Source organism: Dreissena polymorpha, chromosome 1, assembly GCF_020536995.1.
Source record: "Dreissena polymorpha isolate Duluth1 chromosome 1, UMN_Dpol_1.0, whole genome shotgun sequence".
Taxonomy (NCBI): Eukaryota; Metazoa; Mollusca; class Bivalvia; order Myida; family Dreissenidae; genus Dreissena; species Dreissena polymorpha.
The window spans coordinates 158,728,875-158,743,309 of NC_068355.1; the positions used below are offsets into that span (position 1 = coordinate 158,728,875).

General features: G+C 34.5%; 1 protein-coding gene across 2 annotated transcripts in view; it reads left to right on the forward strand.

Annotated features, from left to right (window-relative positions):
• LOC127858012 (NUAK family SNF1-like kinase 1) overlaps positions 1–10,351 on the forward strand; it is a 40,267-nt gene extending 29,916 nt beyond the window's left edge. For both annotated transcript variants that reach the window (XM_052394860.1, XM_052394852.1), the window contains 3 exons: positions 246–365; positions 5,212–5,344; positions 7,305–10,351. In XM_052394860.1, the coding sequence (XP_052250820.1) occupies positions 246–365; positions 5,212–5,344; positions 7,305–8,470 (1,419 nt within the window). In that variant the 3' untranslated portion in view covers positions 8,471–10,351. The remainder of the gene's footprint in view (positions 1–245; positions 366–5,211; positions 5,345–7,304) is intronic.
• The last annotated feature ends 4,084 nt before the right edge of the window (positions 10,352–14,435 follow it).

A 14,435-nucleotide genomic window follows, 5' to 3' on the forward strand; every position in this document is an offset into this window, starting at 1 on the left:
GCATTTATGCAATGAATGTGTCATTTGATATACCTTTTCTGTAAAGAAATGAATAGATTTTAAGGACAAATTTTAGATCATTTTATTATAACTCATACATATTGCTAAAAAAATTGCATTCTATGCATGTAGTTTTAACACAAGAAAAAGCTTTTTAAATGATGTGGTCATGTAGCATTTAAGTCTCATAATTGGGCTCAATAAATCTGTCTTATTTATTACACATTGTGGAATTATATTTTCAGATTGCTGATTTTGGCCTGTCCAACTATTACACTGGTCATGATTTCTTGAAGACTTTTTGCGGAAGTCCATTGTACGCATCACCAGAAATCGTTAATGGTCAGCCATACTATGGACCAGAGGTGCTTATACAACATTTTGTCTTCCTCCATTTATTTAAACATGTGCTCTATAACATGATGTCCACTGGTTTTCACATAGATACAATGCTAAATTTAGCATGGTAAAACTACTCATAAACACTTCAAAAAGAAGTTTTATCCCAGAGTCCAGCGTTTACAACAAAATATTGTTGCCTTTGAATTGCTAAATTATTTTCAAGTCATGCAAGGGACTTAATAAATGTGGTTTAATCTTTATTTACAAGAAACAATGTTTTATCATTCAGATATATGTCTCACAACTTGGGCTAAAACCATCCTGGTGTTCTTTTTACCCATCAAACTCCAAAGCATTGTTTATTGACCAATAAATATCAATACAATCTTTTTTTTACCAAAACCTTCTGACAAATTTTGGTAAAAAAACATGAATGATTCTTAGAAACACAGAAAGAAAGTAAAGACTGTTGTTTGAATGTTTTTTCATATGTTTTGCAAGTAAAGAATTTTTTTAAGTTCAGTCAAAGATTTTGTACAGTTAGATGAGTTCTAGTGACACGTTTGAATTAATTATTTATATGTCCTTAAGTTTTTCATAAAAATTTAGCATAGATGTACATGTAAGAATATTTTAGAATAACGTGCAGTTGACTAACATTTCGGTCCAACATAAAAGTTTGATGATCTTTGATCTGCAAATGTTAATGTTCATCCATGGTTATATTGATTCTTGATTTATAATCCAAATTGCTAATATTTTGAAAATTAATGGCGCTTGAAAGCTTGTAGTGTAACTATATTGTATAATGATATTTAGATGTCTAAAAGATTACCGCTACTGAAACTGCCTTTCAGGGTATAGAATTGTGCCTATATCATTACCAACACTGTTGCTCAATTTTTCTTATGCATAATTGCTTCATCAGTGAACCTTTTAGTTGTTGATGTTATTGAAATTGTAAGACATTTGTGGCTTGGTACAACTAAAATCTTTGTTGTAAGTTGACATTTTTTTTCTATATGGTGTTTATTATTGCAGTGCACTGTTCTGGAAATGGTTTTTATAACATCGTACAATGGTATGATATTGCAAATTTCAAAACGTATAAACTCTATTTAACATCATAAAAATATATTATTTGCCATCCTCAGCTGTCCCATTTTTTAGACATTTTGTTTTTTTTAAGAAATTTGGGATGTAAACGTTAAACAAACACAAAAACACAGATGTGGTTGGGTGTTTATGATACCATGGCTAAGTGCATTTGAGCTTATGAAGCGTAGTTCAGTATCATTTCACAGTTGCCAACAAGGTTTTTAAACAAACAATTAACGTTTGCTTTGATAAAATTGTCCGTGTTTGCTAAACTGCTAATTTATGCTTAAATTAATGTAAATAAACCATATAACATGAAAAAAATAATTTCTTTATGGCTTTGAAACCACATAATGCACTGGCGCTGTCAGGAGCAGTTTTCATGCCTGCACTTACTGCTCCATATCTGTGTAAAACATGAGTAATAGATGGTAACAGCCATTTACAACATGGGATTTCAAGTAGATTGAAGTCTAAAATACGATGTCAACATCTTTGCAAAAGCTCCTTGTTTTGGCCTCCGATTATTCCTTCTTATCAAACGTACTTCTCAGACATTGAGTGCTTTCGGTAAACTTTTTTTGTCAAACTTTCATTGTAAACAGAAATGATTAATCAAACATTTTCTGCTTTTAACCAGTTTCTTTTTAATTGGCTTCAATGGCTTATTAGTGTTTAGCTGTTTGAATAAATCATTCTACTTCAACCTTTCTTTATTTTGCAGTATTGAATTTGAATTGTATTTACTTTTCCCCAGCGTTGGATGATACAGGATGTTTACATAATTGTAGAAAAGATTTTAACAGTTTTGTGCCACATTTTTGGTGAAAGAGTTGTTCTGATCATAGTGTTGTTTTGATAAAATGGTACAACCAATATCCTAATTTACAGAATGTTTATAAGTAAGCTGTTTATCTGCAATATCTTATCAAGGTTTGTAATTAACCGTGTGAAAAACCTGTGTCCAGTTATTGAAAGGTGGGTTAATATTGGCAGTTCTAATGTCACATTTAGGATTTGACTATTTGTTATCTTGTCTTGCATAATTTCAGTAACAAATTTGTGAAGTAAATTTTATCTGACAAATAAATAACATTAGGGCCAAAATGGTTTAACTGATCGAAGTTGAATCATTATTTAGATTATATTGTACTTCTAAACCCAATCTATTGCTCAATAACCTCAGGTCAGAGTGCATACCAAATAGGAACTAATTCCGAACATTAATAAATGGTAACCAACATTTGTTTGGTACATGTCAACAAAGGTTAATATTCATGCAATGTTAGTTATGGTTTTTTTGCACTCCTGTGTCAATTTGATTGTGTTGATTTGACTGGATTCTTATCGATATTATTTCCCTACTTAAACTGTACCAATGATTGGGTGTGGATTTGTAAATAGTGTCTTTAAAAGATGAATGTTTGGGCCATGCAATAGAGTCCCCATGCAAAGCAATGTACTCACATTAACCTTATAAGATGTGCCAAAACTGTTTGTTCAACATGTAATTCTGATATTAAGCACTCAATTGATGTATTTAAAATCCTGCTACATACATTGGCAAGTGTTTACGTCATTCTTTATTGATTTTGAATCACATTAAGAATAGATTGTTTTAATAAGCCTAATAATTATGGTATAAATGTTATTTAGTTCAACTACACTTCAACACCGTTATTTCGAACACCGATAATCCGAAGTCACCGTTATTTCGAAATATTTTTCCGGTCCCGATTTTGGTTCTTCTTTGTTTAACGTAAAATTTCATTGTTAATCCGAACTTCGTTAAACCGAAGAAATCGTTAATTCGAAGTGATTCTGTCGGTCCCAACACTATAATTCGCACCTAATTATCAATCTTTAATCCGAAGTCAAAACTGCAAAATACTGAGCGTAATTTCACACGTTTGTCGTGGCGCGTCAAAAGCCGATAATTACACCTTTGTCGTCTGCGCGAACGCCGGTGTTCAGAGAGACATTGCGTATTATTAAAAAAAAAGGTTAATTCATTTCCGAAAATGTATTCATATGTATGTATGTCTGATAATTTGTGCTATTCGTTTTATTTATATGTTCTGTAAATAGAGAAAAATAGAAACAAGAAAAAGAATCGTTATATTCCCCCGTTTGTTACTTTCTTTTACCGTTTGTTACGGTTCTTTAATCCGTTAATTCATTTCCAAAAAATGTATTCATCTGTATTTACATGTATGACAATTTGTGGTATTCGTTATATTTTATATGGTCTGATAATTTGTGCTATTCGTTATATTTTATATGTTCAGATAATTAGCGCATATTCATTATATTTAACATGTTCTGTACTTAGAGAAAACATAAAAAGAAGAACAAGAATCGTTTTATTCCTTCGTTTGTTACAAGTAGAAATCTATTGCAATCTGACTAGTTTACTTTTTTTAAGTAAACAACTATTAATAGTAGCGTTTAACTGAACCATGCGAGTTCCACAACGTTTTATTATTACAGAATTCTCAGAAGTCGTCTGTCAAATGTTTATTTCGAATTATCGTTAATCCGAAGTTTTTTTAACGGTCCCGACGACTTCGAAATAACGGTGTTGAAGTGTATATATGTATAAGTTAAGAATAACATGAATATTATCAAAGCAGTTAATTGCATTATCTTATTTTGTGAAGTTTTTTAATAACAACTGCTATGCATTTTGGGACATTTGCTAAGTGGTTACACAATTTTGGTTCAAACTTTTTTTCTTAGAAAAACAGAAACTGTTATTGTTCTATGATAAATCCAAACTTAAGTCAATACCAGCGGCATTCGGTGTGCTACCTTACAGCATGGCATCTTTAACACAAAGACTTCCTGTTTTGTGTCATGAAGTTGCCTATTATCAGAAAATTACATTTAACAGAAGGAATATTTTTCAACAAGTAACCCTTAATGTTTGTTAAGTGGTTGGTTTGACATCCCAGTTAAAAGCAGCATACATTAGAGTGGATTAGACGTCTTTGTCTAAACCGGAATACCAGCGTTGCCCAGATATCACTATAGGAAAACAATATTTATGTACCCTTTTCTCTTTTGTTTGCTTCATGAATATTTACTTTATACAATTTTCACTTTATTCAAGATAAGGACCTTTGATGGGGAAACAAATAATCTAGGACATGTTTTATTTGAATGCCCATTTTTGTGGCATTAATGAGTAATCCTGAGTATGAAACCACTTGAATCGCTGTAATTTCTGAATTTATGAGGCCATTTATTCTTTCTTTGCTACTGATATTGCAACTGCACCTGGCTATTTCTCGCATACTGAACAATGTCATATTATTGTATCATTAATTCAAGGAGTTGACAACCCGCAGGAATGTTGTTTGTGAATGCCTAATGACATTAATTCAATAACTTATTGCCATTTCTCAGAGTCCAGAAGTTTGGGAAATGATGGTCATAAGTCACATACTTTGAACATGAATTGAAACTCGTGCATTAGTTTCAAGCACAAAATCTGGAAAAGAATTTGAGCTTCAGTTGGAAACGCAAACTACATGACTACAACTTAGTATGAAGACACCAAGTACAGGTTCTTCCCTGGAAACTGACTGGAGTGTCTCATATATAAATAGGATTTTTTTTACAAAACCATGATTTTAAAATTAATAAATTTTCATAAATGTTTTGTGCTCTGCACGCTGTTCATCCTGCTGGTATTTGATGAATATAACAGCACTTGCTGCGAATATGTTGTTGTCTCTATAGTGACGTGGATGTTTGTTTGTCCTACAGGTGGATTGCTGGAGTCTGGGGGTGGTCCTCTATACGCTAGTCTACGGCACAATGCCCTTCGACGGCTCCAACTTCAAGAAGCTCCGAACACAGATCACCACGGGTGACTATTATGAGCCCGATAAACCATCAGGTATGTATTGTATGATTGGATCTTCATAGATTGTTTTATCTTACTCATTATTGCAATACTTGGTCAATTTAGACTTCAGGTTAATTGCAATTGTTTTTTTTTCATCAGGAGTTTTCCAGTAATTCACACCCAAAAGTGCGTTCCTTTCTACTAGATTTGTGTAGGAAACCTCAACACATGGGTTGTGTAGAGTATGAAATGAATCTTAACCCTTTGCATGCTGGGAAATTTGTCATGTGCTAAAATGTCGTCTGCTGAATTTCTAAAATTAGCATTATCTTCGATTTTTTTCAAAGAATACTATCAGAATAGCAAACAGTTTGGATCCAGATGAGACGCCACGTTCTGTGGCGTCTCATCTGGATCCAAACTGTTTGCAAAGGTCTTCAAAATTCGGTTCCCGCACTGAAAGAGTTAACATTGGGCAGTGTTGTGGGAAAACAGGGCTTAATGCATATGTGTACAGTGTTGTCCTTGATTAACCAGTACAGTCCACGCAGGCTAATCTGGGACAACACTTTCGCCTAAACTGGACTTTCAATTAGAAAAGATTTTTTTATTTACGCAAAAAAATCCATTAAAGAGGAATGTATTCCTAATTGCATTTCTATTAATCACTCCTGCATATCTTCTTGTTTAAAGAATAGTTTTGAATCAATGTATTTACTGTAGGTCTATTGTATATCAAGTGTTTGCAACACAATAGAAAGAATGTTAAGATATTCATTGATTTGTAAGAAGCATTTGTGGTATTTGCTTTTACAGACAATTGTTTAAACTTGTTTGTTTGGAAAACTGCTAGCTAATTCATCATCAAATAGTATTAAATGGTCATGCCTTGTCTACAATATGTAGTTTCAGCTATTTAAAGAGAATGGTTATAAAAGGAGACATGTCTTAAGAAAATAATCAAAAACTGAAAAAGTAGATATTTGTTTAGTCAAATATTTCTTAATGTTTTCTTTCCTTGTAATAACAGAAGATAGCATCAGGTGATGTAAGGTTGCTCAAGATATTAATGACAAAGCATTATATTGATGTGAGAGTTGGCATCAGCAAAACACCTTCTATGTGATCCAGTTTTCAAAGCATGCCATGTTGAATAATGTGCAAATATTGCACAACCTTAGGCAAGTGTCTATCACATTTATGTAATATAGGTATGAGGTTTATAAATAATAAAAACTGACAGGATAGATAAATTCCATACAAAAAGTGTTTTGATAAAATTGATGTATATTTGAATATATTTCAGTCTGACTCATTTCGTAAAATAGCATTACAGTTTGTGGTTTGTGGAACCTGAAATTTGAATTAAGTTATTTTAATCCATCCATGTCAATAGTTGCACAATTCAAGGTCTTTTGGCTTTTCAACTGTAAGGTACATACTGTGCGAGATTAAATACAAATGCGCTGTTGCATTCATTTAACTGGCAAAGCTTTTTGTACCACTCTTGATTTGCTGAGCTGCAACAAATTTGCAGCTTACTTGAAAAGTAAGCTTATCCTTTGGATATTATGATTAGCATAAAGTTCACATTAATATTCCACAATATTATGCAACCATTTGAAGAAAGTGTTGATACATGTTTTGTAAACTTTTGAACTTGAAGAGCTCAATTATTCAGTTTGCCAGTGAAGCAGTTATTCTGGCAAGGAATGGGTTGGATTGGTTTTAGTGACAGAAAACAAAAGAAAATCTCACATTCACTCAAAAATCAACCAAACCTCATTAAAAAACGCAAAATCAGTAAAAATAGATTTAAACTTTATATTTAGAAAATTTATATATGTATATTTATATTTACATATTATGTAAATAAAAAAATATTTTCTAAATATAGAGTTTAAATATATTTTTACAAGCTCTGTAACAAAATGAATACGCTTATGAAGAATAATAAACTGAAAACTAAGCAGAATTTATTTTAAGGACTTTCCACCATTTCTATTTGCAGAGGCGGCAGGCTTGATTCGCCACTTGCTGACGGTGAATCCAGCTAAGCGGGCCACGATCCATGACATATGCGCCCACTGGTGGGTGAACCTTGGCCACAGTCTAATGCCCGACAACGAGCCCTACATACCACCCATGGTGCTTCAGCCGGTACCAGGCTTCCAGAACCAGGCCCTGTCATCATCCTCATCTGAGAGTGATGATGGGGAACCGTCTGGTATTACAAAACCAAAGACTGCAAAACCCCTGAAAGGGATTCTTAAGAAATCTAAGATGGCGGATGAGAAAAGGCTGTTTGCGAATGGGTTGAGTCGAGCAGCTGAAAATAGAAGTCGAAGCAATGAAGTGTCCGAAACTGGTTTGGATAGATGTGAGAAAGAAAACCCTGCAGACTGTCAGACATTGGGTGACGATTCTGTGTTCAATGAAGTGCCTCAATCACAGACTGGTGCTACTCAATCAGACAATCAGGAAAATAATGAGGACCAGTCTTCAAGTAGCTCTCCGGAAAACACCTGCAGTTCAAGCAAGGTGGAATCTTCTCAAAGTGCCAATAAAATCCCTTTTAATTCACAAGTGCAGCCAAAGCGTGGTATATTAAAGCGCAAAGGCAAATTCAGTGCTGGTGACAGTGGATGCGATCTCAACGACTCTATACGCAAGGAGAGTATGACACTGACAGTGCGACCGATGGATCTCAGTGACGGAGATTCCGCATTAGACTCCCCGGACAATGTCAACAAATTTGGTGCACAGCCGATGGTTGTCGGTGCTAGAATTTCTAAAGGTGCTTTTAACTTTCCGTCAAACGAATCCTTGGCAAGTAATGCCACTCTTGTTACAACAGCTAGTGGGATGGCAAGCCTTGTGGTCCCGAGACGCAAGGGGATCTTGAAAAATTCCAGTCGGGATCCAGATAAACGTCTAAGTGCTTGCAGTATTGGCTCAAATTCATCCGCAGACTTTTTGGACCTGTCGTATGACAGTAGCGATGACATTCTGACAAAATTCGTTAAAAATCCGTCTGTCTGTGCACCTCTGAACATTGGCTTCGAAGTGCAGGAAATTCATACGGAAAGGTGTGAGGTGTTACAGACTGATGTCATAGACTATGCAGAGGCCAAAGTTGTGTACCAGAATGCCTTAGAAATCTGCAAGAATCTTTAAAGATATCTCTCAATATTCTAGTCCTTAGATTTGTGTTGCTATGTTTTTGCAGTGATATGTACTACCTTATTGCGGCATTGAGTCAAACTCATTATTGAAGTATGTATAATTCAATCAGAAATAATGAGAATGAATCATTAATTTTAGCAAGCCTTTAAGCTCTGACTTCTTTAGAACACACATTACATTTGATCCATTTTAGCAACTGGTGTGCATTCAGATGTTTAGCTTAAAGCTCAAGTGATATTATTTTTTCATAATCAAATTGTATTAATTTCCAGTGTTGAACACTTAAACGTTTACATATCAATGAAAATATACCTTATTTATTGTTGTACATGAATTGATGCATAAATTATGAATGTGATGCAAAGTTTGTAAAACTTCCACTTGACATGTGCCTCTATATAAAGTGAAATCTTGTTGATGAACAAAAACTATTTAATTCATGACTTTAATTCGTGTATCATTGATTTATGTACTAGGTCAGTTGTACTACAATGTACATTATATACATCAAATAAACATGAAAAAGGAATTATATTGTAATATTTAAATTCTTTTGTTCACTTAATGGCTTTGAAATTAGTATCTTTACCCTGCATTAGCTATTTAAAGTGAAACTTGGCCTTGATAGTTATTTTAATCGCAATCTAATCTGTGGCTTAAAATACAGGATTGTTTCAAATAAAGACAAGTTCACTAGATGTTCATGTTTTGTTTAACTGTCTGTAAAACATTGCAAAAAATGTGTTACCCTTTTAACTTAAGGTTTAGCAGATGTTACTCTTTTAACTATAAGTTTAGCAGTAAATTGGTGGAATACTTTGATACTTTTTATTGCCTACACAGGTTATGTTTTAAGTTTAAGTTTTGAAGTTAAATAGATTGTTATACTTGAAAAAAACTTATTATGCTAGATTGAATTAAAACGCTCATATTTATTGCATTTTCCTCTGAACGGACATCAAAATTATCTTTACTAATATGTTTATATCATTAAACTAATTTTCAAACTTGTATTGACTTCAACAAGAAAAAGCAAATCTAAGCTGTCATATAATCTTTACACTTAATTTATTTTTGTTTATATCATGAGGTCGACACATATTTTTATACTTAACAGTTCAAAACTGCCTTTGTTTATTTGTCTGGGAGATTGCAATCTAGCCTGATTGAATGCATTTAACTGAAACTGTGCGGCAAGTCTTTTGTAAGCGGTAATTGGATGCCGTATCTATGTGAAGTGATTAATCGCAGCTAGTTTGCCTTATGACTACAAGAAACCGGGCATGAACAGTTAGATTAAATTGTGAAAGCTAATAGCCTATTAAAGAATGTAAAATTCCTATGATATGTTCTCACTCAAGGTGACTAATTTTCAATGACTGTGCAACTCTTTATTACCTTGTACAAGCAGGAGACATAATCACTTGATAATTGCTCTAATTGCATTGTGGTTTTTTAAATTAGTTTCAGATATGACAATATAAAACTAAGATGTTAAGCCAAGATCAGAGTGAGAAACCACTGTTAACTGAAATGAGTTTTGCTCTGGCAAAACAGGCCTTAATGCATGTGTGTGAAGTGTCATCCCAGATAAGCCTCTGCAGTCCGCACAGGCTAATCAGGGACTACACTTTCCTCATAAGCTGGGTTTCACTTCCTTAAGAAATTAGAGACTTCCTTTGAATGAAAAATACCCCAAATTGGAAAGTGTCGTCCCTGGTTAGTATGTGCAGACTGCACAGGCCTATCTGGGACCACACTGCACATGCACATGAATAAAGATTGGTTTTGCCAGAGAAAAGCTCATTTCAGTTCACAGTGGTTTCTCACTCTGATCTTGACATTCCTAGGCTTGAGTATGTTTTCCTAGAACGGGGTTCATATTATGTATTGATTTTAACTGCTCGAGTAACTTCAAACGTTTGAAATATTTAGATCTTCTTGATTATTACTAAATAACAACTGTGTTTGTAACACCTGCATTCAGTTGTGTTTGTATTTCATGTATGCAAATCACTCAGTTAGCAGCAGATTTATTAAGTTAATATTATTAATTTACAAAGTGACTTCAACAAAGTGCCTTTATTACATGCATTATTTTACTAAACTTCATAATTGAATCCTGGTTTCATTTTAATAATATTTATCATGTTAACCGTCTTGGACATTTTAATTGTATTTTGTCATTGTGGCGCCTTAAGTGTACATGTATACAATTGTATTTTGCTGTTTATATTACATGTTATTTATTGTGAAACACGTTGCCTTGACTTACTAAATAAAACTGAAACATCTAAAACATCTCTTTGTTATCATGTCGTTTGGTTTGTAGTCGACTCACACTCACCATTAGGGCAAAAATAGAAAACAACACACATGCATTTAATTTATAGACAAAAAAACTGCCATCACAGTCGTGCCTTATTTAGCAATCATGTGTCTATGCTATATCACACTTGTAATGACTGCATTTATTTTTGAATGTGTACATTAATGTGTAATTTTTTTGACCCGGTACAAAAGATGAACAGTTTTGTCAGAGCACTGAATGATATAGGAGATATATATTTTAAATTTTAATCTTGTAATGTTGTATGGTTAAGGCCATACAGCTTAGAATGGAAGAACATAGAACATCCATAACTGTTTCCTGAGTTGAACCCAAGCACTTGTTGGCTCCTGAATGCTACTCGGGAGGGCAGTATAGATGTGTTGGAAAATGTTTCCGTCCCATAGGAAAACTTTGCCGCCATGGAACCTGGCACTTTCAATTAAAGGCTATAGTGAAACCTTGTTATCACTAAAAGTAAATTATTATTACAAATAGAAAGGTTTTGATCTGGCGGGTACAAGCTTGGCCAGAACCTTGTGCATTACCCAAACATAACAAACGGTTCACACAACAGTTTAGTTTCTTTGAAATTGGGTCGTAGGTGGGCGCCAAAGGTCCATTTTGCCCTCTTCTAATTCTTTTAAAAACATAATGAGATGTTAAGGATCAATTTGATGAAAACCAATATCACATTAGGTCATCAAACACTGAAGATTAAGTTCCTTTAACATATTTGGAAACCTGACCAGTTACGAGATTTAGTATCCCCTGTTCTTAAATTACATACTGCATTACATCACATGTTGGACGTTCAACTAACGTGTATTATTATGCCCCCCTTCGAAGAAGAGGGGGTATATTGCTTTGCACATGTCGGTCTGTCGGTCGGTCCGTCCACCAGGTGGTTTCCGGATGATAACTCAAGAACGCTTGGGCCTAGGATCATGAAACTTCATAGGTACATTGATCATGACTTGCAGATGACCCCTATTAATTTTGAGGTCACTAGGTAAAAGGTTACGGTGACCCGAAATAGTAAAATGGTTTCCGGATGATAACTCAAGAACACTTAGGCCTAGGATCATGAAATTTGATAGGTAGATTGATCATGACTCGCAGATGACCCCTATTGATATTCAGGTCACTAGGTCAAAGGTCAAGGTCACAGTGACCCGAAATAGTAAAATGGTTTCCGGATGACAACTCAAGAACGCTTAGGTCTAGGATCATGAATTTTGATAGGTAGATTGATCATGACTCGCAGATGACCCCTATTGATATTCAGGTCACTAGGTCAAGGTCACAGTGACCCTAAATAGTAAAATGGTTTCCGGATGATAACTCAAGAACGCTTATGCCTAGGATCATGAAACTTCGTAGGTAGATTGATAATGGCTGGCAGATGACCCCTATTGATTTTCAGGTCACTAGGTTAAAGGTCAAGGTCACAGTGACCCGAAATAGTAAAATGGTTTCCGGATGATAACTCAAGAACGCTTATGCCTAGGATCATGAAACTTCATAGGTACATTGATCATGACTCGTAGATGACATCTATTGATTTTCAGGTCACTAGGTCAAAGGTCAAGGTCACGGTGACCCGAAATAGTAAAATTGTTTCCGGATGATAACTCAAGAACGCTTATGCCTAGGATCATGAAACTTGATAGGTAGATTGATCATGACTCGCAGTTGACCCCTATTGATTTTCAGGTCACTATATCAAAGGTCAAGGTCACGGTGACCTGAAATAGTAAAATGGTTTCCGGATGATAACTGAAGAACGCTAATAGCTACGATCATGAAACTTCATAGGTACATTGATCATAACTGGAAGATGACCCCTATCGATTTTGAGGTCACTAGGTAAAAGGTCAAGGTCACAGTGACAAAAAACATATTCACACAATGGCTGTCACTACAACGGAGAGCTCATATGGGGGGGGGGGCATGCATGTTTTTCAAACAGCCCTTGTTTATTTTAATGAAATACAGTTTCTTGTTCAAAGAATTCGAACTGACCAGATCAAATAATGGTTATGGTTCTCTTTTAAGGGAAAAACATTGCAAACAAAAGCACACAAATAGTCTTTATTCTTGAACATTGGTGAAATATTTTAATTTTGAGTTGGACCGCAAAAGCAACGTGGCTATATTAAAAATTTATAATTTGTCATATTCAAGTTAGCGCTTTAGGATGTGAATAAATTCTTGTTAAGTGGTGTTATGCAGAGATTAGAAAATGAAACATTTCACGAGAAATCCAATAATTTGTGTTCCAGACGTTTGAACATCACATAATCGTCTCTAGAATATAACCTTGTTGAAACCATGAAAGTTCTACGCAGTATTCCAAAGATGCTTTATTAATTAACACAAACACTGTGACACAGAGCTTCAGTTTCTTTGTGCCGTGACAATATCCGTGTAATTTAATAATTGTGGTATTGCGGGATTAAACTCTCAGAAAATATCATGTTTCCGAAGGCTATTTCAGAATATAAAGAGAAATTGTTTGTCTGAAATACTTTAAAAAGCCCTGTCCGCGGTGGAAGTATGGACCATTTTCCAACAATTTATTTCCTACAGTTTTTCACCTATTCCAAAAATCAAGGATTATTATATCGGATCTTTTTTATCAATGATAAAGTGTCAGTTGAAATGGACATGTCTAAAATTCGAAATGTTTGAGGTAAATTAGCCCCTTGTACCACACTGGTAACAGCTTTCATTGTTTTATTATCTTTTTGTTCTTATTTTAATGCTCGAGGTATCGAGTTCTAGTGAAGACATGTAATTACATTTTCTTCATAGGCATGTCTGACGCTGAATCTAGAATAAACTTCTTAATTCTCGACAACAGAGATTTACTTTAACCTATAGCAACCACAACAGAAATTTCACTCGACAGAACGTTGCTACAAAAGTCGCTACAATAAAAAGTTATTAAAACACAGACATGATAATAAAAAGCTAATTTGTTGAATTGATATCCCCCGCCAAATATTTTTATTGATGGATGCAAATTGCTTGATGTACGATATAATTAAACACAATGAAGGGTATGGCAATCGTTTTTATGCAAGGCGATTCTCCTTATTGATATTCATACATCCATGATGTTTCATCTTGTAATCTTGTATCCGGGGGGAGGGGGGGGGGATTAAAAACACATATGTTGATAAAATGGACTTAAAACAGTCCTATTAACATACAACCAAGGACCTTTGGTGTGTCTCATTCCACTCCAGATCTTACAGTTCTTGCGTCGATTCATAACATTAGGCTTTGAGGAGCATGACCGTATTATCTTTTTTACCATATTACGTACAGGCAAGTTTTAGTCCCCTGTTTTGCCGCCGATCGTACGCACGTGCGTACTTGAATTCGTTATGCTGAAGCGGCGGACCTTGCTGATTTAACCATAAACTCGTTGGGGGCATTCCCTTCTTTGATTACATTATTTGGAATTTCATACAATCTACAACACTCATCATTTGGGAGACCAAGCATTTTATAAATACACATTACACCATAGCGAATTACTTGTCCAAATTATTAGACGTAAACAACCGAGGAGAAAGAGAATTACATGCAACAGTTTAACGAAATACTTTTTTGTGA